This window comes from Musa acuminata, chromosome BXJ1-4 (assembly GCF_036884655.1).
Source record: "Musa acuminata AAA Group cultivar baxijiao chromosome BXJ1-4, Cavendish_Baxijiao_AAA, whole genome shotgun sequence".
Lineage (NCBI taxonomy): Eukaryota > Viridiplantae > Streptophyta > Magnoliopsida > Zingiberales > Musaceae > Musa > Musa acuminata.
This window is the reverse complement of record NC_088330.1, coordinates 160,494-186,547: the sequence shown is the minus strand read 5'-3', so window position 1 is coordinate 186,547 and position 26,054 is coordinate 160,494. Positions and strand designations below refer to the sequence as shown.

Sequence of the window (26,054 nt, the reverse complement as noted above, 5' to 3'; positions counted from 1 at the left end):
TTTCAGCTCGCCACCAGAAATGGTCATCACTGGATTTGACCGATTCTGGAACAACAGGCTGAAGAACCCTTTTACCACCGGCAAAAGTGGTTGGGCGTCGTCTGACAAGCGTCGATAGTGAGAAACTCCGGGTTAGCATATCCGACCGATCGATCATCATCCCACAAGGGACGGCAGGAACAACATGTTGATTCTTTTTTTTTTTTTTTTTTGTGCTTTATTTCGATTCTGAACAAATATAAGACGCATCCATACGGAGTTCCAAGGAGAAATGAGTATCTATCTCGATTAAATTTCCAACAAGCGTCTGGCACTGCAAAAGCAGCGCAAACCAGCTTTCACGTGGAAAGTAACTCCAGAGGCAAACATTTTGCTATCGTGGAAAGTTACGAATGTCCCCTTCACACATCACGAAACCCAAATCTCAACACACGATAACATCGAGAGAAATAAAATTATGATACAAGAAGATAATAAAATAGAGGAAGTCGTTAATCAATCATAATTGATACTCCGTGGGAAGGCAGGCAGGCAGAGGCAGGATAGGGGTCCAACCACGGTTCACATCTCCCAGCGAGTGTCTTTTTCTGTGTCTTGAGGGGAAGTAGCACCATCCCACTCGAACAGACCCTGATGCTCATCAAAATTCGAGGGACTATTGGCTTCACCTTTCGAATCATCCAACTCCTCAGGGCCCTCAACTTCATCTTCACAATCACTCTGCTGCTCTTGGTCACTCTGGACTCCGCTTGTTTCTTCCTGCTTCGACAACAGATTGATTCCGATAAATCACGTTAGAATCCTGGGTGACCAAGCAGATTTATCTCTAGAGAGAAATGTTCAAGGGATACCTCCTTTTTACCAACGCCATCCTGCAATCGATTCACCTGATCACCATCTGTCTCTCCGTTGGAAGTTGGCTTTGCCCTAATTTGGAGCTGCTTAATTACTTGCATAACGTGTGTACGATCTGCCAAAAAATAATAATAATCAGGATTAAGTGTATCAAATTTCACATGCATTTTCACAATGGCTTAATTTATTTGTATATGGTGACATCTCCAAAAATACATGAATAAATAAACCTGATGAAACAGATATAATCATTTCACGCTTTATGTTTAACGTGCTTCCAAATTAATTAAAGAACATGATGATAGCAGAATAGCTACCTGGCATAGGACTATCAGTAAGAAGCTACTGCAAAGCCTCACACAGTTTCGGATAAAAGAGCAGGCTACTGATCAAACATAAGGTGCAACATATCAATCTGACGCCCTCCAAAAGGCACATTTCTGATGGTTTCTTTACCTCGATCAAGCTTCCATCCTCCTCATACATATTTGTGGCTAGTTGTGGCAATATGAAATTAGAATTACTGATCAAGTAAACATCAATTGAATCTCCTGAAAACTTCCTAGACATCTGAATTATTACTAGTATTATATCATTCGAGTTAATAATTAAATGATAGAATTACTGATCAAATAACATAAAAAAATCGTGTTTAATAATTCTAATGTTCTCTAGCTCTTTGACTCGACTAAAATCATGGGAGTGAGGGATCCTACCACCGTATCTGGTGCTAAGTCATATCTTCTCCGACAACAGCATCAATTTATCTGTAATTCTAGAACTAAAATACCACAAATATGAAAGAGGGGGAATTTATATGTCAAGGTTAACGATGAATACTTTTGTTGAAAGAAAAAAAAAAATGTATCATGACGCATATGTGAGACTTATGATCACATCTCAACTGTATCTTGCATAATGTGTGGGCTATCTTCAAACGACTGCCATGAACCCCCACCACTAGGGTACAGTTTTGGATGGTCATGATGCACATTAATTGAAAAATACAACACAGTGATTTAAAACCCAGGTGAACTAATTATTTTATTATGAAGGTGAAAAATCTAGTGCAAGAGGCTCTCACAAATATCTATATCACAAAGGAAGGATCTTACCGTTGTGCTGATGTCAAAAAAATAGAAGAAAAGGTTCCTCATCCACTTAAAGGCCATCTCATGACATTGTGTTGCAGATGCTGCAACTCAAATATTTACAAGCATTTAGTTCTGTTATTCCATTCTACATCTCTTTTCCAGAGGAAGGAGGACCCAAAGACATTTGGACAAGCCAGAACTGGTTGGGTGTTTATCGGTTTAACCACAAACCAACACACAGACAAGCAACTTCACCGAATTGAATTTCGTACCAGGCTACTACCCAGTATTTTACTGGTATTGAGTTTACTAGCAGTAGGCCTACCACCCATGTCAGTGTCTTTCCCATCATTTTCCCCTTTTTTTCACCGAATTCCTCTCTTTTTTTCCTTCTCTACCAGCAACTCCTTTTCTCCCCATTTTTATTAAATTCTTCTTCAATTCATTCCTTTTTTGCATCAAATTTCTCAAATAGCTTGGATAGCTGATTTCTGCTTTCTGATGTCAAATTGCTGATCTTATTTAACAAATAGAATTTATACTCATTCAGATAAGTACAATAGATTGCTTCAATCAATCTAACATTTTATAGTATTGAAGAAATCTGTCTTCATAGCAAAACCAGAACTTAAATTAAACATCAGGTGATAGATCAAGCTAAGAGAATTTGAGTGAGTAGCAAAAAGTCAGTCACATACTAAGAGAATTTAAAATTTTGGGAACAGCAAAAAATCAATTTCTTACCTTTGGAAGGACGAAGTAAAGCATCATGGACTTGCGAAGGATGTTTGCGTTCTTCAATTTTGAATTTTAGTTTCACTTGATGGCGTGTGCGATTAGGGAACAGCTGCTGTATCATTGCAAAATCTGTTCCAAATTGGTGAATAGCCTACACATTCAATCAGCACACAGAATATTCGATCAGAAACACCTAATAGAATTAAAGCATACCACCAATAGTTCAGCAAAAAATTAAAGAACTACCCAATCGATTTTCCTGTCATTCTTGCACAAAAGATCAATATTGAGGAACATCAAGCAAACTTTACATAGACCAAATTACCCTCACTGTGGGCACTGAATTCACTGGTCCCTTAGATCAAGTAATTAGGACCGGCTATTCAGTACTCGTACAGAGGAAACAGCAAGTCAAAAATGACTTCTGAGTTCCGATAATTCATATCTTTATTTTTTGAATTTTTTATATTTTTTATTCTGGAAAAATATTCTGACATACCCTTGTCAAATGGTTAAATATCTGTTTAATTCCCCTCAAATGTTTTTAAAATATCACGAACATCCTCGAGGTTAAATTCCTTAATATAATAATTAGAAAATAACATGTGTTTGTGTAATGATTATTCTACCGACTATCTACGATACAACCTATCAAACTTCCTCGTTTCTTGGTCGAGCACTCCTGCATCGACCCGAAGTCCCCCACTTTCAACTATTTTGATGAGAAGCCCAGCGGTCTTACGAAGTTCCTTGGACTCTGTCCTTCAACATTGTCTCGGTATTTGGAGTTTGCATTTATAGTCTCCACCTCCTTGGCCCCTTCCCACGATCATGTGCTCTCCCTCCATAAGAGTAAATGATCAATGACTCCGCGGAAGCCCCACCATCATGTTGCAGAGCTCGTGTTGATTCTGTTCTCCATTGCATCCTTGATAGCAATGTCCGCTTACTCAACCTTGTCCCCTGACTTACCAAACTCCCTTAAGCGAATACGAGCTCTGAAGCAATCCAACCCTCCAGCCCCTTCGATCATACCTCTATGTGATCAAGTCCCCCGATGGGACTCACTAGTACTTGCACTCATAATTCCCCCTCGATGGAACACAACCCCCATATAGTGATGATCAAAGTTTTCATTTGATGCAAAATTCGATGCACGCACGGAAGACCCACCTCTGTGGTACCATGACATTCACTCCTTGAATCCATAGCTCTTCTTGTCATCGTGTTGTTCACCAATGTGGGGCTCCCAGTAGCTCCCAATCATATTTTTGTATGATCAAGTCCTTCGCGGAACTTCTCCTGTGTGTGTCGCAATCCTCAAACTATTCAATGAGAAGGTAAATCATAGTAGCCAACTCAATGCAAGGAATGAAAACATTTCTAATGCTTCAAAAGTGTGAGCAAAGAATAAGGCAAGTAACCAGCTCGATACATGGAATACAACCCTCGAGGAGAGAAGTAAAGTCGAGTAACCTTTGTCTTCTCAACTCTTAAAAGAATGAGCAAAACCGAATACCTCAGTTCCCTTATTTATCCAACAGAGGAGCTATGCACATGTTCAAAGACCCTTCAAAGAAACTTAATAAAAGACAACAATTGTCAAATTCTCACCAGTAGTGATCGATTCTACCGAGAGTAGACTATCCGCTTCATTTACCAACAAAATGTCAATTGAAAACAAAAGTGATGCGAACCTATTTGGAGGCGACAACTAAATAGAAGAGAAATCAAATGGGCAAAAGACCTCAAAAGCTTCAAAGTCTGCGAGGCGATACACTTTAAAGTTCCAACAAACATCTACCTAGTTCAAGTAGCGCGAGACGTTTAAGATATTATCGCATAACAAGGAATGTCTTTTCCTTTATCTATAGGATCTACACGAACCAACAAAGATCTACACAACTTGATCGACCCCACACCAAGTTAGAGTCGTTGGCAAGTTGAAACAACGTGGTCGATTAAAGTTCGTCTACTCAACAACAACAGCAGAGAGCAATTAGGAGTCAAGAGATGCATTGCAACTGGAGTAGAAGATTGAAGATTCAGCAAAGGTAAGGAGATGCAACATCCGCAAAGGCTTCGACGAGGATGTTAAAAGAATAAGTGGGAAAGAATGTCACGAACAAATATGTGAATAGGGTGTTTGATGAAATACTTGTGTATACCCATGTCTTTTGATTTTGTTTATGCTTTGCACAGGGGCTTGCAATAGGCTTGGTAGGCTTATTTTGGTTGGCTTTTGTGATCGTTTTAGGCTTGTAAGTGCGGATTGTGTGCAGTCGACACGCAAAGGCAAAACTGCTTAGAAACAAGCCATTAAGCAACCATTTTGGAGATTTCTTGCTCCATAGAGTGGTGTGGAGTGTTAGCCAACACGACACCCAAGAGCTACTCGGGTGGCACATAACTAGATGGGCCTTTAGGGAAGTGTCTAGGGCTGGTTCGCTATCTTATTCCATAGCAATGCCATGTGGGCACTTGTGGGGACTTTACTAATGATGCCCCTTTTAGCCCATTCACCCCCTCATTTATTAAGACTTGCAATTCGTAGTTCCTTTAAAGAAAGTCCTACCCTAACTGAAGTAGATAAAGAATCACCTTTTTCAATCTCTAGGCTAATTTGTTCTCAAGTAATACATTTTCTAACTCAAATTGTACTTCTAATGTAATTCTTGAAAAAAACATAAAAATAATATACTTCAAACTACTCAAATAATATAGAAACACATATGAACATAAATCGCCTAATTCGGACCAGCTTATGGATCCATTGAACACAAGGTCTGACCGGCAGATGAGAGGAACAAAGAATGATCAGCCTATGAATCCATTAGACACAAGCCTAACTTTGATATGGAGGATGATTGACCAATTTGACTGGCAGATAAGAGGAACAAAAGAATAATAACAAAAAAAAGGAGAAAGGAAAAAAAAGAAAAGAAGATAGAAATAGAGACAGAGGGGAGGAAGAAAGCAGAGAGGGAAGAGGAAAAACTAGTCAATGGGGTCACCAAAAGCTACAATCTTGCATGTTGAACGTAAATAGAGGATATGAAGCTGTGCGTTAAAGAGAACATATGTTAGAGCTTATTACAAATTAGCTCATACAGAGTCATGAAATTAGTTCCTTAACTATGTTCTTTCTACTTATGAACTTCATAGATATATCAAGGTCACAAAATTTTCATTTTGCCTACTTTTTCTTATATTTTATATTTTGATATCTTTATTTTTGGAAAAAGCAAAATACAAATTGCATTCTTTAAGCTTTACACTATATAATAACTGTAGTAATTGAAGCGGTTGCCATATTTGTCTTTTACGTGCTGCAGTACATGCCATTAGCATGGAGGTCTTATGCCATGCCAACACAGTATGCATGCCAATGTGATGAAAGGAGAAACAAATACAAAACCCAAGAAAAAGATAAATGAAATGAAGTTTCACTTACTGCACTACAACAGTATCCAGCATCCTCCAAATTTCAAAAGAGGAGCTAACTGTGACAGAGCCACTAAGGCATAAAGAAGCATGCAGTCATGTACTTCAGCAATAGAAAGGGTTTAATGGGGAATTAAACCCTCCATTTGGATGGCAGAATGCTATATTCAGAACAGATTGCTTGGTGCATAATGAATGAAATGAGAATCTACGGTAGTACACAAGAACTAAGAGTTGAACAAAAGAAAAGCAGAAAAACAAAGGCCACGGGTTAGAGAAATGAAAGCCAACTGGGTGAAATCTTGAGCTGGTTTGTCACTAGGAAGTTCAAAGAAACATGTGCTGCAGCATTCCTTTTTTCATATATTACATATAAACTAAAAAGAAACATGGTGTGACAAGATCAAAGTACCTCGTAGAACAACTTTGTTTCTGCTTTTGACCATCTACTAGTTTGTGGCCGGTTCATGTAAGAATGGTAATTCAATCTCTTGGGAGTTGATTGCACATTCTGATTTGCTTCTTCACCTGAATGATTCAGTTCTTGATCCTCTCCAAAAAGAATGTCCTCATTATTGGACAAAGAACTAGTACTGTTATATAAAAATTTTGATCAAATCATGGAACTTAGATATGGCATTTACGAAGAACTTCTTACAAGATGATGGATAATGAGATGGACATTAACCTATATATGTTTAAAAAGATATGCCCAGCCATTATAGATGTTACTAACCTTTTCCATAAAAATTTCATTTCCATCTTGTGTTTTCATGGTGTTTGTATCACAGCCCTTCTCATCAATAACTACTATAAAAATATTCAAATGTTTTCCTTTAATACTACATACCAGCCCCTATGATAAACATCTGTTTGTCAAAAGAAAATATACATGAACATTACCTTTTGATGTTTAAACCAATTGAAACTATAATAATAAAAAATATACTATGCTTATCTTTAACAAAATAGGATCCTCAACTGAGCAGAAAAATATATAACTGTCCCTTTACCTCTCTTCCTTCTCTTTTGCACTCACCTTTGTTTTCTCTTCACTTGCATCAACATGCCCCTATTATTTTCCCCTCTTCATCCATATCTCATCCTCTCACGTGTAGGTTTGTTCTCATGCTCTTTTGTTGCACAGTGAGAGGCTACTTGTGGTAATCTATGGGTGTCAGATAGTGCACAACTATACATGAGCTTCAATACAGTGTGTCATGTGTAACTTAACTTAATTTTCCATATAGTCACTATCATAAACTTTGAGCTGGTGCATAAGTCCTATATATACATCCTTTTTAAGTATACAAATTTTCATCAGAAAATACACACAATTTATACATTTAGTACAGATCATAGATATGTACAACCATTCTGACTTGAAAATCCATGAGCAAGTCCAGGTTTTTTGAAGCCTAAAAATAGAGGATCCTAAAACCACAAAGAGAGATGCCCAAACAACCAAGGAGAAAAACCACAAAGGTATGTGCCACTCATGCACATGAATAAACAATCACAAAGACTAATATACCACAGTACTATTACAAGCTCCAATTAGAGCTCCAAGCATGCCCCACTGCATATCTTCAAACATAAATTCAAAGGTAAATCTAAGCAAGTTAATTTGTGGCACAATCTCAGGGAAGGCTCCTACTACAATGACATGCTAAAGGCCAAGTCAAAAGCACTTTTCTAAATGTTTCTCACTTCTACTTGCCACCACTCGTTATTTTAAGGAGGCCCTTCATCCATCATTATCAAAGCCATTAGAGTCAATAACTAATTTACTTCGTCTTTCAAAGTATCTTCCTCTCACTATCATGTTTCTAGCGGCAATACTTCTATAAGTTTCTACCTGTCAAAGTATTTAGATTAAGAAAATATGATTTGGTGGATAAGAGAATTTTCAAAAGTTTTCTGTCTGTTTTTGAACCTTTATGTTGCAAACCTGATTATGACTGAAATGTATTGTCTGCATTTGCATATTACTCAAGCCTAATTGATTACAGACCTCATATATCAGACAACAATACGCTTATTCACTGTCCATTTTTATAGTTGTCAAATTGATATATATCTTAGATTTCATTTATTCCATGACAATTAAACCGTCTATAATACAGCCAGAAAATGATTCACTCGCCAGGAAGGGTTTCAAAATACATAGTGCTACTGATTTAAAAGAGACTAAGAGAGTATGCTTATATCCTCTAGACGTCCGAGATCTGGGGCACGAGATCCCAATATATAAATAATCTAAAAACCCACAAAGTGAAACATTCTATTTTGCAACCCTGTGAGATATTTTTCGTACCTCTGACCTGAGAATAATTTACTCGTTGCCGCCGCTTCTTTACTCTGCAGAATAACATTCAAAATAACATCAACATACAACAATACCAATTATAAGTGATAACATTCAAGCAGCCAAAAAAGACATACTGCTATACGCTCCTTAGCTTCTGCAAGCATTATTAGGTCTCTTATGCTAATCTGTCTCGGGTCAATCTCATCTTCAGGTGTTTGCAGTAAAACTTTGTTCACTAAACATTTCAAAGATAATGAATTATCGACTGAAGTTCATTCAGTTTCTTCCAACAGGTGCAGCATGAGTTTATGATAACATTACGTAAGACTGCAAGTTCATTTACCTTGCCTTCTCCTTCGCCTTGTGGCATGAGGAAACTTCTTTTTAGGTGAATTCTCTACAACAGAATCAGGTTTTTCAAAGGCTTTCTTACGCTTCCGAGTGGGTTTTTCGATTTCATTTGTCTGCCTCTTTGACTTTCTCTTGGTCCTCTTTGGCCTAGGCATATCTTCATCCCTATGACAATCATCACTTTGGCTGTTATCCATCTGAGAGACATTAAAGTTGTCAATATCACGTTCATCATTGCTTCCAACTTCAATTTGGTCAGTACTGCACTTGGCTATCCTCTTTCTCAGTTTCCTACATGGTTTATGAGCATCATCATCTTCATCATTTTCTGAAGTAGGCCTTCCTTCATGGATCCGCTGCTTAAGTTTTTGAACAATTTGGGATTGGGACTCGGTATGAATATCCTCCAAACCCTTTGGAAGTCTGATTTCTTCTCTATTCTGGGAATAAAGGTGACATACCTCATAAGATGTGATCAAATAAAAATTACCTTGCATAATCAATCTAGGATAAGAGATACTACCAATTACTTGAGAGTAAGTTTAAATGTCATTGGCAACAACTTAAGGTTAGAAGTCTCAGTAAAATCTGTTTGCACTAAGGCCAAGTCATCAGGGAACAAATGAGTCAATGTCAGTGTCTGATTTAACAGAAGCATGATCCTCTAAGAAGTCTGTCTTTACAGTTGAAGGATCCTTATCAAAAGCGACAGTGTCGATAACACTATTACAAACAGCAGAACCAGTGCTTGTGATGTCTCTTAATCCAAGTCTGGGCATCAGATGAAATTAACCAGCAGATTGAATTCTATGATTCAACAGAAGTATAAAGAAAAAAAGAGAAAATTCAATACAGACCAGAAAGTAGCAAAATTTGAACAATAATCCCACTTCAAGGAGGATTGCTACATACAAAGTTGTGGCTGGCTTGGAAGAAAATTAGTATTGAAAGTTTCAGCCTGAATTCCCTAATGCATCATAATAGCAAACAGAATATCCATATAACAAGTTCTGCTGATAAAAGACAAGCGGACAAGAAACAAAGTTTACCTCTTCTCCCACCTCTCGGTGATCTATTTGAACACCTTCATTGCAGTCTGAGGTTATGATTGATGAATGCAAAGGATTGTCCACAGGTATATCGATCTTCGCTTGTACAGAAGAAGGGTTCGTTATCTCAGAAAAGGATCCCATGGGAGGAGGACCAGTAATGGAAGCATCAGGAAGAATAAAAGAAACAGATTTAGCAGTTCCCTTTATTGGTTGTGACTTGTTTCTAGGTTGGAACTTGCCTACTTGTCTGACATCTAGAAAGAAAAATAAGTTGATAACAAATCATCTCAAAGCATTCGTTAAAAGACAAAAGAGAAAGGAATAGAACATGTTGCCAAACAAAGCCTACAATTGTATGAAAAATAGGACTATGTTCAAGAAAAAATATGATATTATTCAACATGCATGGGTTGGATTTATATCTAATTCTCAAAAACATTGAATATGTTGAAAAACTATCTGTTGCATCTCTACTTACCAGTGGTGCTATTGTGCTGAAAAGAAAATTCATCAAGTGATTCAAGGCCAGAAAGCATTGCCATCTCCTAAAATGAATCCGGTCACACAAAAGATAAGCTACAATGTAAACTTGAAACTATGATTTGCACTGAAGGAAAATAATCGTTCAATACCACTTCCTGTCGATTTTCTGGAAAAGCTTGCAAATCATCATCCGATAATGAGACTTGAAGTCCATCATCAGTGGATTTTGAGGCTGCGAAATCTTTTGCTATAAGAAGAGGTTGTTGGGTATCATTCAATTTGGATGACAAAATATTTGATCCAGAGCAAGCAGTTGCAAGGTTTGTGTCCTCAACAATTGCCTCCATACCTAGAATAGTATATGGTAATAACATGACATGTTTATGGCACATTGTGTCAAAACCTTCTGTTTACAGCCACCACTCAATGAAAATGTAGTCAATGAAAAGAGTACATGAAAAGGATTTTGGAAATTAGCAACGTGTAGATAGTAGAGATAGCACACCAAAAATATCATAATGGAGTTCATACTGAGGAACATAAATGCAACCTGAACATAGGCTAACTTAATAATGGGAACTCAACTTCAACAGAACAGAAAACATACCTAGTTAAGTATTTTATTGATCGAACATTAGAACCACCTCGTTTCTGCATTATAGAATTGTTCTTCATGACATGAACCTCCCAAGTGATCAGACAATTCATGAACAACTCAATGTTTTAATGTATAGGTCCTAGATGTTGAGGAATCCATTTCAACAGAAACAGAAAGACCTGTTTTCTTCTTTTATGACAATCATGCAAGTAGCATGAGGCCCATTCTCCAATGACAAGCACAAGGTTTACCTACAGTTTTACGACCATAATCTAGACCTAGCACACAATAAATCTCTAACATAAATAATAACTAGAGTTTGCAGATCAAATGTATCGGATACCCTTCATGATTTGGACACCATGTAACATTGAAGGCTCTAGTTAAGTAGGACATCGGTATGCTTGTAACAATGTTCTCAGATTACCCCTTAGCTATCTGCAAGTTCTGTCCTGTTAATCTAATTGTACATGCTAAATGTAAACTTAGATACATAACCTTGACATTGCTCTTAAATCTTCATGTTGTACTCCATTACAAGAATAATAAGAGGCTTAATGAAGAAATTTTTAGGAGAAACTAAAAAGTTTACATTATAATGGCACGGATCATTATTATCCATCACAATTTATATATGAGAAGCTAAATGATTCGACTGCACATCATACTCGATGCAAATATTTGCTCTGGAAAAGTATGATAATTACAGTTTAAAATCATGATCCAATTCATATCCTCTTAAAGACAAAAATATGATCAATCATAAGATACGATCAAAACCAGAAATTTTCATGTGTTTCCTACCTCAACTTGCTATATCCCTAAGGAATTAGTCAAAATAATTCGCAACTCCTACTTACCAATGGCTCCACTAGAATGAGACAAGTCGTAAAGAGCGTCCATGCTGGAAAGCTTTGTTGATGCCTGATATAGCATTTAGAAGCTAATAAGAACCCAAACTTATATAGAGAACAATCAAATAACTTACATCTCAGACATTGAAAGGCAACTTGCCTGTTCCTTTGATTCTGCAATATTGGATCGCACGTCAATATCACCAATTTGCACACATTCTCCATCTCCATAGGTCTTTAAAAGGATTGATTGTTCAGCCTGAAATGGTTGTTGAACTGCATTTATTTCAGAGTGAGTAGCCCCTGTTTGGTTGCAGCCAGAGCAGAGGGATGAGGCACAGAATGACTCCTCGAGTCCAAGTTCTTTGTCATCATGTTGTGAATTAGCTTTTGGCCTAAAGCTATCAACAGGTCCTAATGACATGAAAATTTACACTTAAAGAGCAGGGTGTCAAAATAAATTAATCTTAATATTTAAAAGTTAATCCAAGTTATAACATAATCAGGATTACCAGTCGTCTTCAAGCGACCATTAGGAAAATCCAAGCTAAAGAACATATCCGCATCCTGTAGCAATAAGGTTTTACTAATAGCATTTATCCACCATGCAAGTGACAACTTAACAAAAGGTTCACCTTTACCTGATCTATGTTTCCTTGATTTTGCTGGAAATTCTCCACATATTTACCTTCATATTCTACGGGTTCTGCAAGTGTGGACTTCAGTTGCCCAACAGATTCTTGCACGGAATGGTGGTCACAGGCCACACTATAGGAATTGGAAACACAAGGTTGGAGATAGGGGCGCTCCATCTCAAGGTTTGAATCAGCATCCGGAGCCACAGGCTCGAGAGGAGGAGCATACATGGTAGCATCAGAAGTTTTGGGGGCTGCGGAGGTAACCTTAACAGGTTTTGCACGAGCTTTAGGTAGGAATTTGCCCAATTTTCGGTCTGCTAGGATCCACAGTAGCACTTCAGCATTGAAAATAACAAGAAAATTTTGAGCAAATAAAAAAGTTTGGACATAGCAATAACCTGGGGAAGAAGCTGGGTGATGAAAAATGTCATCGGAAGGATCTAATTCATCAAACATAGCTTCTGCATGAAGGTAGTCCCAAATCATACCATAAGGAATTCTTATAATATCATAAACTCTTGAACTGATTGGGATAAAACTTATATTCCACACAACGAATTATCAATCATAAAGCCACAACCAAATGTAAGATGAGTATATGCCAAGCCCTAACCCATTAAACAAAGATTGAGAAACCAAGAATATTGTTGTACTCATACAAAAATAAATGAATACTTTTTCTTCCGCGGGTGCAGGGGGTGAATAAATAGAAAGAAGAGCGAAAAAAGAGACAAATAAAGAAACCTAAATTGGAGGTAAAAGAGGACCATTGATTATATCTGGAAATAGATAAATAAGTTTATGTTACCAATCAGCTCATGAGTAGTATATATGATATGTATACTTCCATATTCCCTTATAGTATGCCTCTCTAATTCATTTATATTAATAAATGCTTCAAATACCGGTAGTATCAACTGTCAACACATAGCAGCCAATATTTTACTAGTTCGATCAAGCATCTCGTGAGACCTGATACCAGTCAGAATTTTTAATATTTTTGTGATACCGCCAATACATGTTGATTGATATATGTTCAGTATACTAAAATCACATCATTCCAGCAAAATCCGAAGCTGGTAGTGAGTTGAGATTTTAAACCTTGATATCAACATCTTCCAATCTTAATTGTGCATAAATCACAAGAGATACATGTGCCTTGGTAAGTTCAGGTAATGACATAGGTTAAAGAGAAACAGATTATGCTCAAGGCTTCTCCTATTGACTCCCACTATAAGATTGTAAAATTAATTAAAAAACAATACAACACAAGAATTGGAAATTTGAATGCAGAGAATTGTCTAAGGTCATTATGTATAATTAAAACCTTCCTCTCCACATACGAATCTGGATAACTGAGCAAGCATTAGAGAAGGGAGGGGACGACAAAACAGGAGAGAGAGGAAGCGAGGAGATCACATGAGAGGGAGGAGAGAGGAGAGGAGAAGAGAAGGGAAGAGAGGATAAAACAGGAGAGGCGAAGAGAGAAGAGCACAGGAGTGGGGAGGAGAGGAGTGAACAGGAAGAGACGAAAGAGGGGAGGAGACGGTAGCATAAGGGACGAAAGAGAGAAGAGAACAGTACCGGCGAGAGGAGGCGACTTAGCCTTCGAAAACAGCAGCGGGAGACCGCGGCTTGCGGCAGCGGCATACAGGAGGTGATTCGGCCGGCGATGTTGGCAGCAGTAGCATAAATAAAACCTAGGGCTCCCTCGTCGATCGTCCCTCGTCCCCCCGGCTACTCGTACACGCCACAACCGCTTCCCTGGCTCCTATATATATATATATATATATATATATATATATATATATATATATATATATATATATATATATATAATATAAAGAGAGAGAGAGAGAGAGAGAGACATCGAGTCGACTCTGTAAACTCGAGGTCGACTCGGACGATCAACCGATTGTACCGAGTCGACTCACGAGTCAACCCGAGTCCATTAGATTTACGTTTTCGAGATTGAGTCAACTCGCTAGGTCTGGATCGCATGATTCACTTTTCAGATGTGTAAATAATAACTTCAATATGTACACTTTTCACAAGTTTAAACCAGTCAAATGGAAGATTCCCAATATGTCCATTGATTCTCAAAGGAGAACATAGCAGATCCAACTTATGCTAAATAAGCACAAAAAAGAAATGGGACATCAGAAAAAGACATGCCATGGTTGGGTAAAGACAAACAGTTCTCAATTCAATCATACTAGAAGAAAACACAGTAAAAATAAGTTCGAAAGAAGGCTCATATAGGTTGGTGGCACTCTGTTTTAGCATAAAAACATAATACACATCGATGGAGAACACATGTTCTGCTTCAACTTTACAGCAATATATAACAAAAAAGAATGGTCCAATGCACAAGTTCTCGCCAATGGAAGTCTAGAGAGCGTCAATGAATGCACAAGCAAAGAGGTGGTTTCCATGACTCGTAGCAAACTAGCAACCTTACCATGACACCAATGGATGACAACTGATCAAAACTTGGGAAACATTAAAACATGGAAAAAGTAAAACATGTATCACAATAACTAATGTACAATTTAGAATATCAACATATCCTTATAGATAATGGGGTACTTGCATAGGAGACTATATTTATTCTCGAAAGTATTTTTCTAGCGGACTGAGATGGACAATAAAGAAAAATCTCTCACAGCAACAATCCAGAGAGGGGGGAAAAACAAAAATGAATCTCCAAGTACATGACATGTATTATGCAAACAAGTACATTTTGATCGAGCTGCTTTTGTCACTGGTCCTATTTATGTTACAGCTGCCACATATACATTGTAAAGAAAATATTATTTTAGACTTAGGACACATAATGATTTCAGTCTTTAGTAAAGTAAAAATAACTTGAGAATCGTGAAAGAGAGAAGGCATGAATAATATATATTTATCATATCAGACAAAAAAGGTGATTCTACTTATTATGATATGACCAGTATATAGACCTTTCATTATAATCAATTTTCGCATCAAGAAACTTCCTTAAATATCTTCAAGGAACAGAACACTTTTTACCTCCTTTTGGTCTAGGTTCCAAATCATAATTTACTTCCCTAATATAATAAATATTTAACTAAAATAAACTAAGATCAAAGTTGCACAGTAATGGAGGCACAAGTCGCTTTCATTCAACAAGACAGTGATTGTAAGAGACAATTTCCTATTCATTCAGGGTTTGTATTTAAACATGTTCCAAACATACACTGTTATTGCTAAATTACCAAGTGAATAACAAAGGAGGCGGTAAGGAAGGGTGCCTGCTTAGCAAAGGTTATAACTAGACATATAAAGTAAAGCAAAATTGAAAATAATCTGCGAAAATGTAATGTAACAAACCGATTAATCATCTCTCCCACGTAGCTTGTCCCATCTGGGATTAAAACAAAAACAATAGTTCAAAAAAAAATCAGAATACATGACAAAATTTGGACTTTTCATTGGCCAAACATCTGATGCAGATAACGCAAGAAAAACACCTTTTCTTTTTCAAGCATTTTTCAAGGATGATATTCCCACTTCAAAGCAAGCCACAATTTCTGTTCCGAAAGTTTCTCCTATGTCACAATTAAGTCAGGAAGCATAACAATCAATGATAAATAATTCAAACAAGAACATAGTCTGCAAGAAAATTCAGGTGGAGATCCACAAAACTAGATATTCAGCCGTAACTTCCTTAAATATAAACGTCGTAAACCTTTTAAACCCTATAAACCGGTGTCAACAAGAGGCATAGAGCTTACAACGATCTCAAACAAGCAACACGCCGAGCAGCAGCAACCAGTGATTTAAAAAGCGCTAGGCGCCAAGGTCCACAAACGCCCGAGGTGCTAGGCGCTCCCCCGAGCGAAGCGAGGCGCTAAAATGTAAAAATATATAATATAATTAATAATTTTAAATAAATAAAAATTAACAACATTAAAATCAAAATAATATATTATTAATCTATTAACAGAAAATTAATCATTTCAAAATTCAAATAAACTTAATATTAAGAGTATACTGAGCCTGATGGAGAAACGAGGAAGTAGCGGCGAGCGGCGGCGGCGAGCGGCGGCAGCAGCGGCAACAGCAGCAACGGCGAGCGGCGGCAACAGCAGCAGCGGCGAGCGGCGGCGGCGGCAGCGGGAAAGGGAGTGGAAGGCGCGAGCAGCGGGAAGGCTCGCGGGAGGGCTCGCATGAGGCGAGAGGGCTCGCGGGAGGCGCGAGCAACGGGAGGGCTCGAGGGAGGCGCGAGCAGCGGGAAGGCTCGCGGGAGGGCTCGCGGGAGGCGCGAGCAGCGACAGCGACGAGCAACGGCAGCGAGCGACTAGATCGCGATCGGGAACGAGAATGGCAGCGGCAGAAAGTTAGTGTTGGGTTAGGGTTGGGGTTATATCAGTTTTGTTAGTTCGATTGAACCAACTAACAACCGAACCAGGGCCGAACCAGACCTAAAATTCTGGTTCGGTCGCCTTGGTTTACCCAGGCGCCCGCCCAAAGCGCCCAGCGCCTGGGCTCGGGCGAGCGCCTAGGCGGCGCCTGTTTGAAGCGCGCCGCCGGGGACATTAGCGAGGCGCTCGGGCCTCGCCTCGCCTCGCCCGAGCGCCTAGGCGAGCGCCTGAGCGCCTTTTGCAATCACTGGCAGCAACCGAAGAGGACGAAGAACGCAAGGAGGAACAAAGTCACAGCGATATCATCAATCTACAATGGGGGCGTAAGAAGCTTAGGACAGGCGTGGGGCTCGTGTCTTAGACGATTTCACACTTGCTCAGTGTTACATAAAGCTTCATAACTCCTGAGTTACAGAGACAACATAAAAAGGTGAATACCAAATCCATTCTCTTATATTTTCATAAATTGTTTGGGGAGCAAGAAAGGCCTCAACAATATAGATATGCAAGTCTCTTCTGCACCAGGATGACTTAGAGGACACTGGTTCAGAACCATATCCTTAAGATGATTGAGTGGATAAAGAAACTCACGGGTCTAGGAATGGTCCTAGAGGATAACCCACATGAACAAGCTTTAGGTGACTCTCCCTGAGCTCCTCTATATGTTGAGAGAGGCTAAGAGCACCATCAAGGAAAACCCTCTCTCATGCCTTGTCCTTCTTCCCCTTTTCCCCTCCCAGTCGATAAGCCGACAACCACCCGTCCCAACTGACAACTCTCTCTCATACCTCCTCCCTCTTCCCATCCCAACTGATAGCAACTCACAACCACTTCCTAGTGTTTTGAAATGATTAAATTTATCATGTCTTTTAAATTTAATATTTAGGAGTGTCTAATTTCACTTAAGTATGCACCTAGTGCCATGGGCATTTTAGCACTTTGGTGTTTTAGCGCCTAGCACCATCGACAATATTAATCCTCACTAGATAAAAAAATTAGCAAAACTACTTATTCTTCTACAAAGTTAGGGAAAGTACCACCTCCTTATTTTTTAATTAAAAAATGTCATAGAGTACCTTATGAGTTTAATCACTTTTCTTGTTGTTTGGTTTTACATGTCAAATAAAGCATATGATATATATATCCATGGGTATAAATTAACATGTGCAGATAATGATCTACATCAAATGCATGTTGATGCACATAGAAGATTGCAACTTCAACGTTTTTTAAGATAATAAAGACTTATCTAATTTTGTGAGTTTAGGAATGTAAAAATCATCGATTAGTCGACCCTCAAAAGCTCCTTCATGTCAAAGCTAAACAACCTTGATTGTCTTGTACCAACCACACTTACAAGTCTTCTTTGTCTAAATAGTTAACAAGCATTGCATGTCAATCTAACTCACATTTGCAATTTGCAAGAGGCTGGTGTGAAACCTTAATTCCCAACTTCATCACAATCTAATTCTTCCATCAATTTTAGAGAGAGAGAGAATGAATTGAAAAGAACACAACACTCGACCATTTTCTAAAGCCACATGAAGCACAAGGCCATAGTAGTGATACCCAAATACAGATTTAGGGTTGGCATGAGCATCCATAAATAGAATAAGCAAAAGGAAAGTGGAGAACTATGCAATATTTCAAGAGATAAAGACACAATCATGAGACTATACAGTCCAATTAGTTTTATTGCTATTGTTATGTGCATAGTGTTGCTTCTTTTTCACAAAATAAACAAGTATTACAATTTAAGATAAGGATAACTTTAAGTAGCACTAATTGAATAAGTTTGTAAATAATTCTGACAAATGGTACAAAACCTTCTAATAACAAAAAAAATACTACCAGCAAATAAGGAAACGGAAAACATGAAAGAACAAGACCTTGTAGAAGTTGTAACATCACCACCTATAAATGTGCTTAGATAATTAGAAAATAGAATGATATAACAACAAATTGACAAACACATATTTTCTTCGCATTTAAGACATCATATATAAGTACATCCTTTTGTTAAAATTTAGCACCCTTCAGGTAGTATTCCAGCATTACACCACTATCTGACGATGAGTGGAACATAAAATGACCACACAATTAATGCTAGTCAGGTTATAGGATGAACTGTTGCTAAACCAATGTTTGTGAACAAGTGTATGCAACCAAATGAGTAATTAATACTATCATATGTAACAGTGTGGAAAATTTGAAGATCCATTTACATCATACTCTGAAAAGTCCCATTAAATTGTTGTTACCCAATTTCTCATGAAATAGAAAGCCATACAATATAGTTGTTAAAGAGAAGAAAACAAAGAACAACTAAAATCACTCAAGTTCAAGACGTGATGCTTACCGCAAGACATAGTGTGCACCTAAATCATCACCCACACCTGATTTGCCAGGCACTTGATGCCTACAAAAACAAGTCAAAATCAAAATCAGAACAAAAAACCAAACAAAAAACCCTAAGCCTAGATATAAAGATTAAAAACACCCAAAATCTTATATACAAGAGTGGTTAAGGGTAAAATCTAGGGCGATCAAGAGAAGTTTCTTCCATAAAAAGAATCTGATTTTGGTCTTCCACTTCTTGGCGATAACAAGAAAGGTCCGATAGGGTCCCCTACCGAGCCTTTTGGCGTTCGACAACATGGTCCAACATGACCCTTATCGAGCCATCGTTGAGGTGCTGCTTGATGGGCCTCTTCCTTCTGGTGATGACCTTATCAGCATACATCTTGATCATACCCTAAACCAGGAGAGGAGCTGCGACAAAAGGTGGAAGAGGTAGTAGGGAGGAGGATCGGGGAAGGGATGTCGTCGTTGTCGTTTCACTAAGGAAAATGCCATTCACCAAGGAAAATGTCGCAACGCCAAGAGCTACTTGGAGGATCCAAAATAACCTAGATTGAAGATGAGGTGGTGGAGAGAGGATCCGGGATAGGAGATAGAATCTTCGGAGGGTGAAAGGAATCATCGGAAGAACCTAGGAATTCGATTTGGCTACTATTGAATATTGTCTACTAATCCACACACAAAACAAAATCTACCAGGAAAACGCCGCAGCCAAGAACTTCCCGGAGGAAGACACCGCCGTTGCTTACGCTGTTTGCCGATGGAGGGGAAGACAACCACTCGCCGAGGAAACGCCGCAGTCGCCGTTGGGGAGAAAGAGAGTCGCCGCTGGGGAGAGAGTCGCTGTGTTTAGGTCACGGGTACGCCTGGGCACTTTGTTGTGAGGTCGGTAAGGGGCGAGGTATTGCGGTGTCCCGAATCTTATTTGGTTCAAACTAGAGATACAAAATAACTCGACTCAGGTTAACCCAATTATAATTGAATCACACCAGTGTCCGAGGAAGCCCAGCTTGGGCCCAAATAAATATTACTAAAATAAAAAAATAATTGAGATTTAAAATAATTGACATAGACAACATTGGCAATAATAAATAATCAAACAATGAGATAAATGATAAAAATTGAATAAGACCGATGCCTGACCCGAACCCTGCATTGGCCCAAACGAGCGCATTATCCACGCACACACCCGTTTAGGGTTTAGGGTTTAGTTTAGGGTTTATGGTTTAGGGTCTGTTAAAAAGAACTATGACCTACCACAGGGACTTCCAACTTATTATTTATTGACCAAATTATCAATAAGCAATACTACACTAAATTATTTATTCACCAAAAGAGAAGATTATCCAATAGCCCTATAACTTTCCTTTCCTCCAGAAAACACGAGCAATAAAAAGAAGAAGAAATCAGACATATTTTATAAAAAAATACAAACATGTGAGAAGTTAAAATTGATGGTGTCAAAAAGATGATCAGCAAACCCATTAACTAACATTCCACCTGGAATTAGAGAATATAAAAAATAACCTACTCTCAAGATTAAAAACACCTATTGCCAAGATCGCAATAACCAACTCTATCGGGGATGGGGGGAGGAAGGGGACGACCCCGGTGGGGGGGGGGGGGGGGGGGGGGGGGGGCGGGGCGGGCGGGGAAGGCGCGTGGCGGGCGGGGGATGGGGGCGGCTGTTGCGGGGTGTGTTGGGTTTGGGGGGGCGCTTCCAGGAAGGGATGGAAGAGGGAGGAAGAGCTGTGGTCCCGGAGGGGAGGATGGTGTCGGAGAAGGGGGAGGAAACGTGGAGAAGGGGGAAGAAGGAGGGAAGGGGAGGATGGTGTCGGGGAAGGGAGGAGCAGCGAGAGAGGGGTAAAGGGTAAAGAGGGAGGAGAAGGGAGGGGGAGGAAGGTGTCGGCGGAAGGAGCGGAGCTGCGACAGTGGAAGAGGGAGGGGGAGAGAGGAGGGATCGGGGAAGGGGGGGGCTGCAACGGCGAAGGAGGAAGAAAAGAAAGAGAGAGATACCGGGGGGGCGGAGACGCTGTTTCGCCGATGGAGAGGAAGACGCGGCAGCCGCCGTTCACCGAGGAAAACGCCGCAGCAACAGGAACTCAGCGGAGGAAGACACCGCCGTTGCTTCCGCTGTTCGCCGATGGGGAGGAAGACAGCCGATCGCCGAGGAAATGCCGTAGTCGTCGCTCGGGAGAAAGAGTCGCTGGGTTTAGGGCAGGGGTGCCCGCGGTGTCCATTGTGCGGTTGGGTAAGGGGCGGGTTTTTAAGCTGTCCGTATTCTCATTTGGTTCAATCGAACTAAATGCCTTGCTTCTAGTGTTTAATGACCAATCACACTTTATCAAGTCACCCAGAACAGTCTAAAAACACTCTAACAAATGTAAAATACCTTAATTTACTCATATGACAATGATACTGTATAAGTAGGTTAGCCATATGTGCAAAAACACACTTAATATGAAACCCAAAATTGCAAAAATTAGTTTACAAAACCTGTAGTTAAGTTAAAATATGTGTTCAGATGCTTCAACAATCCTAAGTAAAAATCAGATAGTTCCTTTAATATACAAACTTCCAATAGTTTTAGTTCTTTTAAAAAGAACTATGAGCTACCACAGGGACTTACAACATATTATTTATTCACCAAATTATCAATAAGTAATACTACACTAAATTATTTATTCACCAAAAGAGAAGATTATCTACTAGCCCAACTACACTATATAAATTTCCATTCCTCCAGAAAACACGAGCAATAAAAAGAAAAAGAAATCAGACATATTTTATAAAAAATAGAAACATGTCAGAAGTTAAAATTGATGGTGTCAAGAAGATGATCAGCAAACCCAATAACTATAACATTCTACCAGGAATCAGAGAATATAAAAAATAACCTACTCTATCAAGATTAAAAACAACAATTGCCAAGATCGCATACCATAACCTAGAATATCGAGATTTTCATCATCAGCAACCAACTCTATCGGCGTAAGGGTGGAGGAACGGGCACCGCCGTGGGTGGGGGGGGGGGGGGGGGTGTGTGTGTGTGTGTGTGTTTGTGGTGGTGGGAGGGCGCTGCGAGGAAGGGATGGAAGAGGGAGGAGGAGCAGTGGTCCCGGATGGGAAGGGGAGGGGAGGATGGTGTCGAGGATCGGGGAGGAACCGCGACGAAGGGAGAAGAAGGAGGGAGGAGAAGGGAAGGGGAGGATGGTGCCGGCGAAGGGAGGAGCAGCGAGAGAGGGGTAAAGGGTAAAGAGGGAGGAGAAGGGAGGGGGAGGAAGGTGTCGGCGGAATGAGCGGAGCTGCGACAGTGGAAGAGGGAGGGGGAGAGAGGAGGGATCGGGGAAGGGGGGGCAGCAACGGCGAAGGAGGAAGAGGAAAAGAAAGAGAGATATACCGGGGGGGCGGAGACGCTGTTTCGTCGATGGAGAGGAAAACGCCGCAGCGAAAGGAACTCAGCGGAGGAAGACACCGCCGTTGCGTCCGCTGTTCGCCGATGGGGAGGAAGACAGCCGATCGCCGAGGAAACGCCGCAGTCGTCGCACGGGAGAAAGAGTCGCTGGGTTTAGGGAACGGGTGACCCGGTCATTCAACGATAAGGGTCATATATGCATGTTGCTCAAAGCAAAACGATTAGCTTCCTATGTCAAGAATGCCAATATACAAGGAAGACAATGCTAACTAAATGTATTCTAACTCTTCTTTAGCATGTGGGAGGGCATATTACACCCACGCTCATTGAAGGAAGATAGTTATACTCCAATCTTATAACCCTTTCAACTAAAGCAAACACAAGAATATCATCACTTCTATTGCAATCCACAAAGAAAATCTTGACAATCTCAACCCAATTACAGAAGCTGAAGGCAGTAATCATAAATATTCTAACAAAGGATTAATTTTTCAAACTATCACCAAGTATGATCCAACCAAATTAAATAAGAAAAAGGACCATCGTTGACATGTGAACTAGAAAAAAAATCAACAGTTATATGGTACATTATGCTATTAATAAAAAATCAACAAATATATGGTACATTATGATTATGCTATTAATGCTTGAAAGAAAAACATGAACAGGAAAATTTTTGTTACCTATATAAAACAGAATTCCATGCGCTGGTGCTTCAACAAACGTGGCATAGTTTACTCACATTAGCTTCTTCAGAGTGCAGATTGAATTGGGGTTGAATTGGCATTAACCAGAAAGTTGTGTTGTGTTCCCACCTCCTCTGGGTTATCAATGTGTTCATGCTTTACTAGTGCATGTTCATTCCAAATAATTAGAAAACCATAAACGCTTAGTTGAAAGAAAAGATCTACAAAAAAGAGATAGTAATTCTTGCAAGTAACTTTGGCAAGATAGAAGCTCTCAATTTAATCAAAGGCTAGAGATGACACCACAAAGATGTGAAGATAGTGAGTTTTCACATACAATGGAATGTAAATTTACAGTCTTGCATATATCAGTAAAAATTAATTGGCTAAGGAATATTTTAATTTCATTGTTTCCATGTTTAAAGTGGTTACTCAAAGAGTAAGAAACTACAACTATAAAACTTTTACAAACTCACCAACTATATCAGATTGTAAGCATTCGATTTTAGTTGAAGAAGATGCTGATTGATTTGGGTCCAATATCTCGATTTGTTTGGAAGGAGAATCAGCAAGGTGCTGCAAAACCAGAGGAGATTAAGTTATCACTGGTAGAAACTTTAGATTCATCCTTCTGTTGTTCGAGAAACTTTAGATTCATCCTTGTGTTGTTCCTCAATCCACTTCCACTGAGCATACTGTCGAGATGGAGAAGGTTTTGGAGGTTCAAAAACTTTTGATATTCATTCCACCTACCCAGGACCAGACAGCATCTCTGTTTTCTAGTGTCCATAGGAGTTTAAGGTAATATGTGAAAATCCGTTGGCAATTGTCAGCTATTACAACATTAAATCCAATAAAATTATTCCTTCAAATATCGGATGCTTTCAAAGTTACTGAAAGCAGAAGATCCAACAAGTTACTGAAATCACTCTGAAAACATTCAGAGAAATTTACATCATATGTTTACTCTGAGACAAAAAAAGCATCTAGAAGTTTAATTTGCTTAGTACCTTGTCTTCCTGCGAGATCTCACAAGTTGAGATTATGTGTTCAATATCCTTCCCTCTGTGGATACAAGCAATACCAAAGTCCCTACATATACTTCTGATATGGAGAGAAATAACAAGTACATTTGATCATATTTTCTCTCTCTCTATCTCTCTCTCTCTCTCTCTCTCACACACACACACACACACACACAAACACATTCAACTAAATTACACATGAATGATCTCAGATCTGGAGAGAAGTAACAAGTACATTTGATCATATTCTCTCTCTCTCTCTCTCTCTCTCTCACACACACACACATTCAACTAAATTACACAAGAATGATCAAAGGTAGTCATACCTATAGTAAAAACAAAGTAAATGAAGCTGATCGATAACTGGCTTATGTTACGATCGATTTTTCTTCGAGTACTGTCTTTGTTTTCAATCTTTTCTTGATAGTGAAAACAAAGCTTAAATTATTCATTGTTGGAAGCGGCACGGTCTTTATCATCAAACATCTTCCTTTCAGGTAGAAAAACTAAAAACCATTATTCTAAGAAAAGCAAAAATAAAAAATGATAACATTTGAAGAAGATGTAATGTGCCTCTTAGCTCCCAACTACACTCCGCTGTTGTTGATGAGTAGTTAAACTTTGATCCATCATTTTGTCTCAACTGACAAATGATCTTAACTCACAAATGATTTTGACTCTGGTGTAGGATCAGTTGAGTTTTGTTGATCCCTATTTTTTCCTACGAATCTCTCAAATGATGGAAAATAACAAGGATATGCATTTGTCTATGTATGTGTGTTATATGTTATGTATATGTATGTGTGTGTGGGTGTGTGTTGTATGTGTGTGTGGAGTGTGTTTTGTATTTATGTGTGTGTATGTTATGTGTGTATGTGTGTGTTTATGTATATTGTGTATCATGTGTTGGTGTGTGTGAAGTGTGTGTTTTTATTGTTTGTGTGTTATGTTATATGTTGTGTTTGTGTTATGCATTCTGTGTGTGTGTGTTATGTGTATTGTGTTATGTGTGTTGTGTTGTGTGTGTGTTTTATGTTATGTATGTGTGTCTTGTGTTGTGTTTGTTTTGTGTTTTATATTGTGTGTGTGCTGTGTGCATTTTGTTTGTTTTGTATATTGTGCTTGTGTGTGTTATCTATGTTGTGTGTGTTATGTATATGTGTGTTTGTTCTACATGAGTGTATTGTGTATGTTTGTTGTGCGATATGTGCGTTGTGTTTGTTTTGCATGTTGTGTGTGTGTATGTGTACCTATTACGTGTGTTGTATGTTTATTTTTTATATGTCGTGTTTGTTTTATGTGATATGTGTGTGTACTGTGTATGTTATGCGTGTGTAGTGTGCGTTGTTATGAGTCATGTGTGTATATGTGTGTTGTGTTTGTTATGTGCGTATTGTTTGTAGTATGTGTTTTTATGAGTTTTGTGTATATATGCGTGTGTTATGTGTGTATAAGTGGGCATGTGTTGTGTATATTATGTGTGTGTGTGTTGTGTATATTAAGAGTTGTGTGCGTATGTTATATGTTGTGTGTATGTTGTGTCTTTTAAGTGTTGTGCTTTATTTGTGTTGTGTGTTATTTATGCTGTGTTTTGTTTTATTGTGTATGTTATGTGTATAGTGTGTATTGTTTTGAGTTGTGTGTGTATATATGTATTGTGTGTAGTGTGTTATTATGAGTTGTGTGTAAGTGTGTAATGTATATGGATCTTTGTGTGTTGTGTGTTGTTTTTGTGTGTGTTGGTTTTTGTGTATGTTA

At 38.8% G+C, this 26,054-nt stretch overlaps 1 protein-coding gene across 13 annotated transcripts; it reads right to left on the bottom strand.

Moving 5' to 3' along the window:
• Nucleotides 1-259: 259 nt before the first annotated feature.
• Nucleotides 260-22,794, bottom strand: LOC135639785 (uncharacterized). Of its 13 annotated transcripts, XM_065153727.1 has the most exons (20): nt 22,571-22,780; nt 19,920-20,105; nt 19,169-19,228; nt 15,916-15,993; nt 15,776-15,809; nt 12,817-12,879; nt 12,422-12,732; nt 12,293-12,347; nt 11,941-12,194; nt 11,787-11,850; nt 10,478-10,677; nt 10,324-10,390; nt 9,843-10,099; nt 8,786-9,233; nt 8,577-8,677; nt 8,449-8,492; nt 6,544-6,724; nt 2,694-2,838; nt 852-970; nt 260-759 (listed from the first exon to the last, which is right to left on the bottom strand). In XM_065153727.1, exons 6-20 carry the CDS (start codon nt 12,872-12,874, stop codon nt 562-564), a joined length of 2,502 nt encoding a protein of 833 aa, XP_065009799.1. In that variant the 5' UTR covers nt 12,875-12,879; nt 15,776-15,809; nt 15,916-15,993; nt 19,169-19,228; nt 19,920-20,105; nt 22,571-22,780; the 3' UTR covers nt 260-561. The 13 variants fall into 13 exon arrangements, 12 of the variants coding, with proteins under 12 accessions (XP_065009799.1, XP_065009796.1, XP_065009791.1 ...); XM_065153724.1 differs by lacking the exon at nt 19,920-20,105; XM_065153719.1 differs by lacking the exons at nt 19,920-20,105; nt 22,571-22,780 and adding an exon at nt 21,187-21,486.
• Between the last annotated feature and the right edge of the window lie 3,260 nt (nt 22,795-26,054).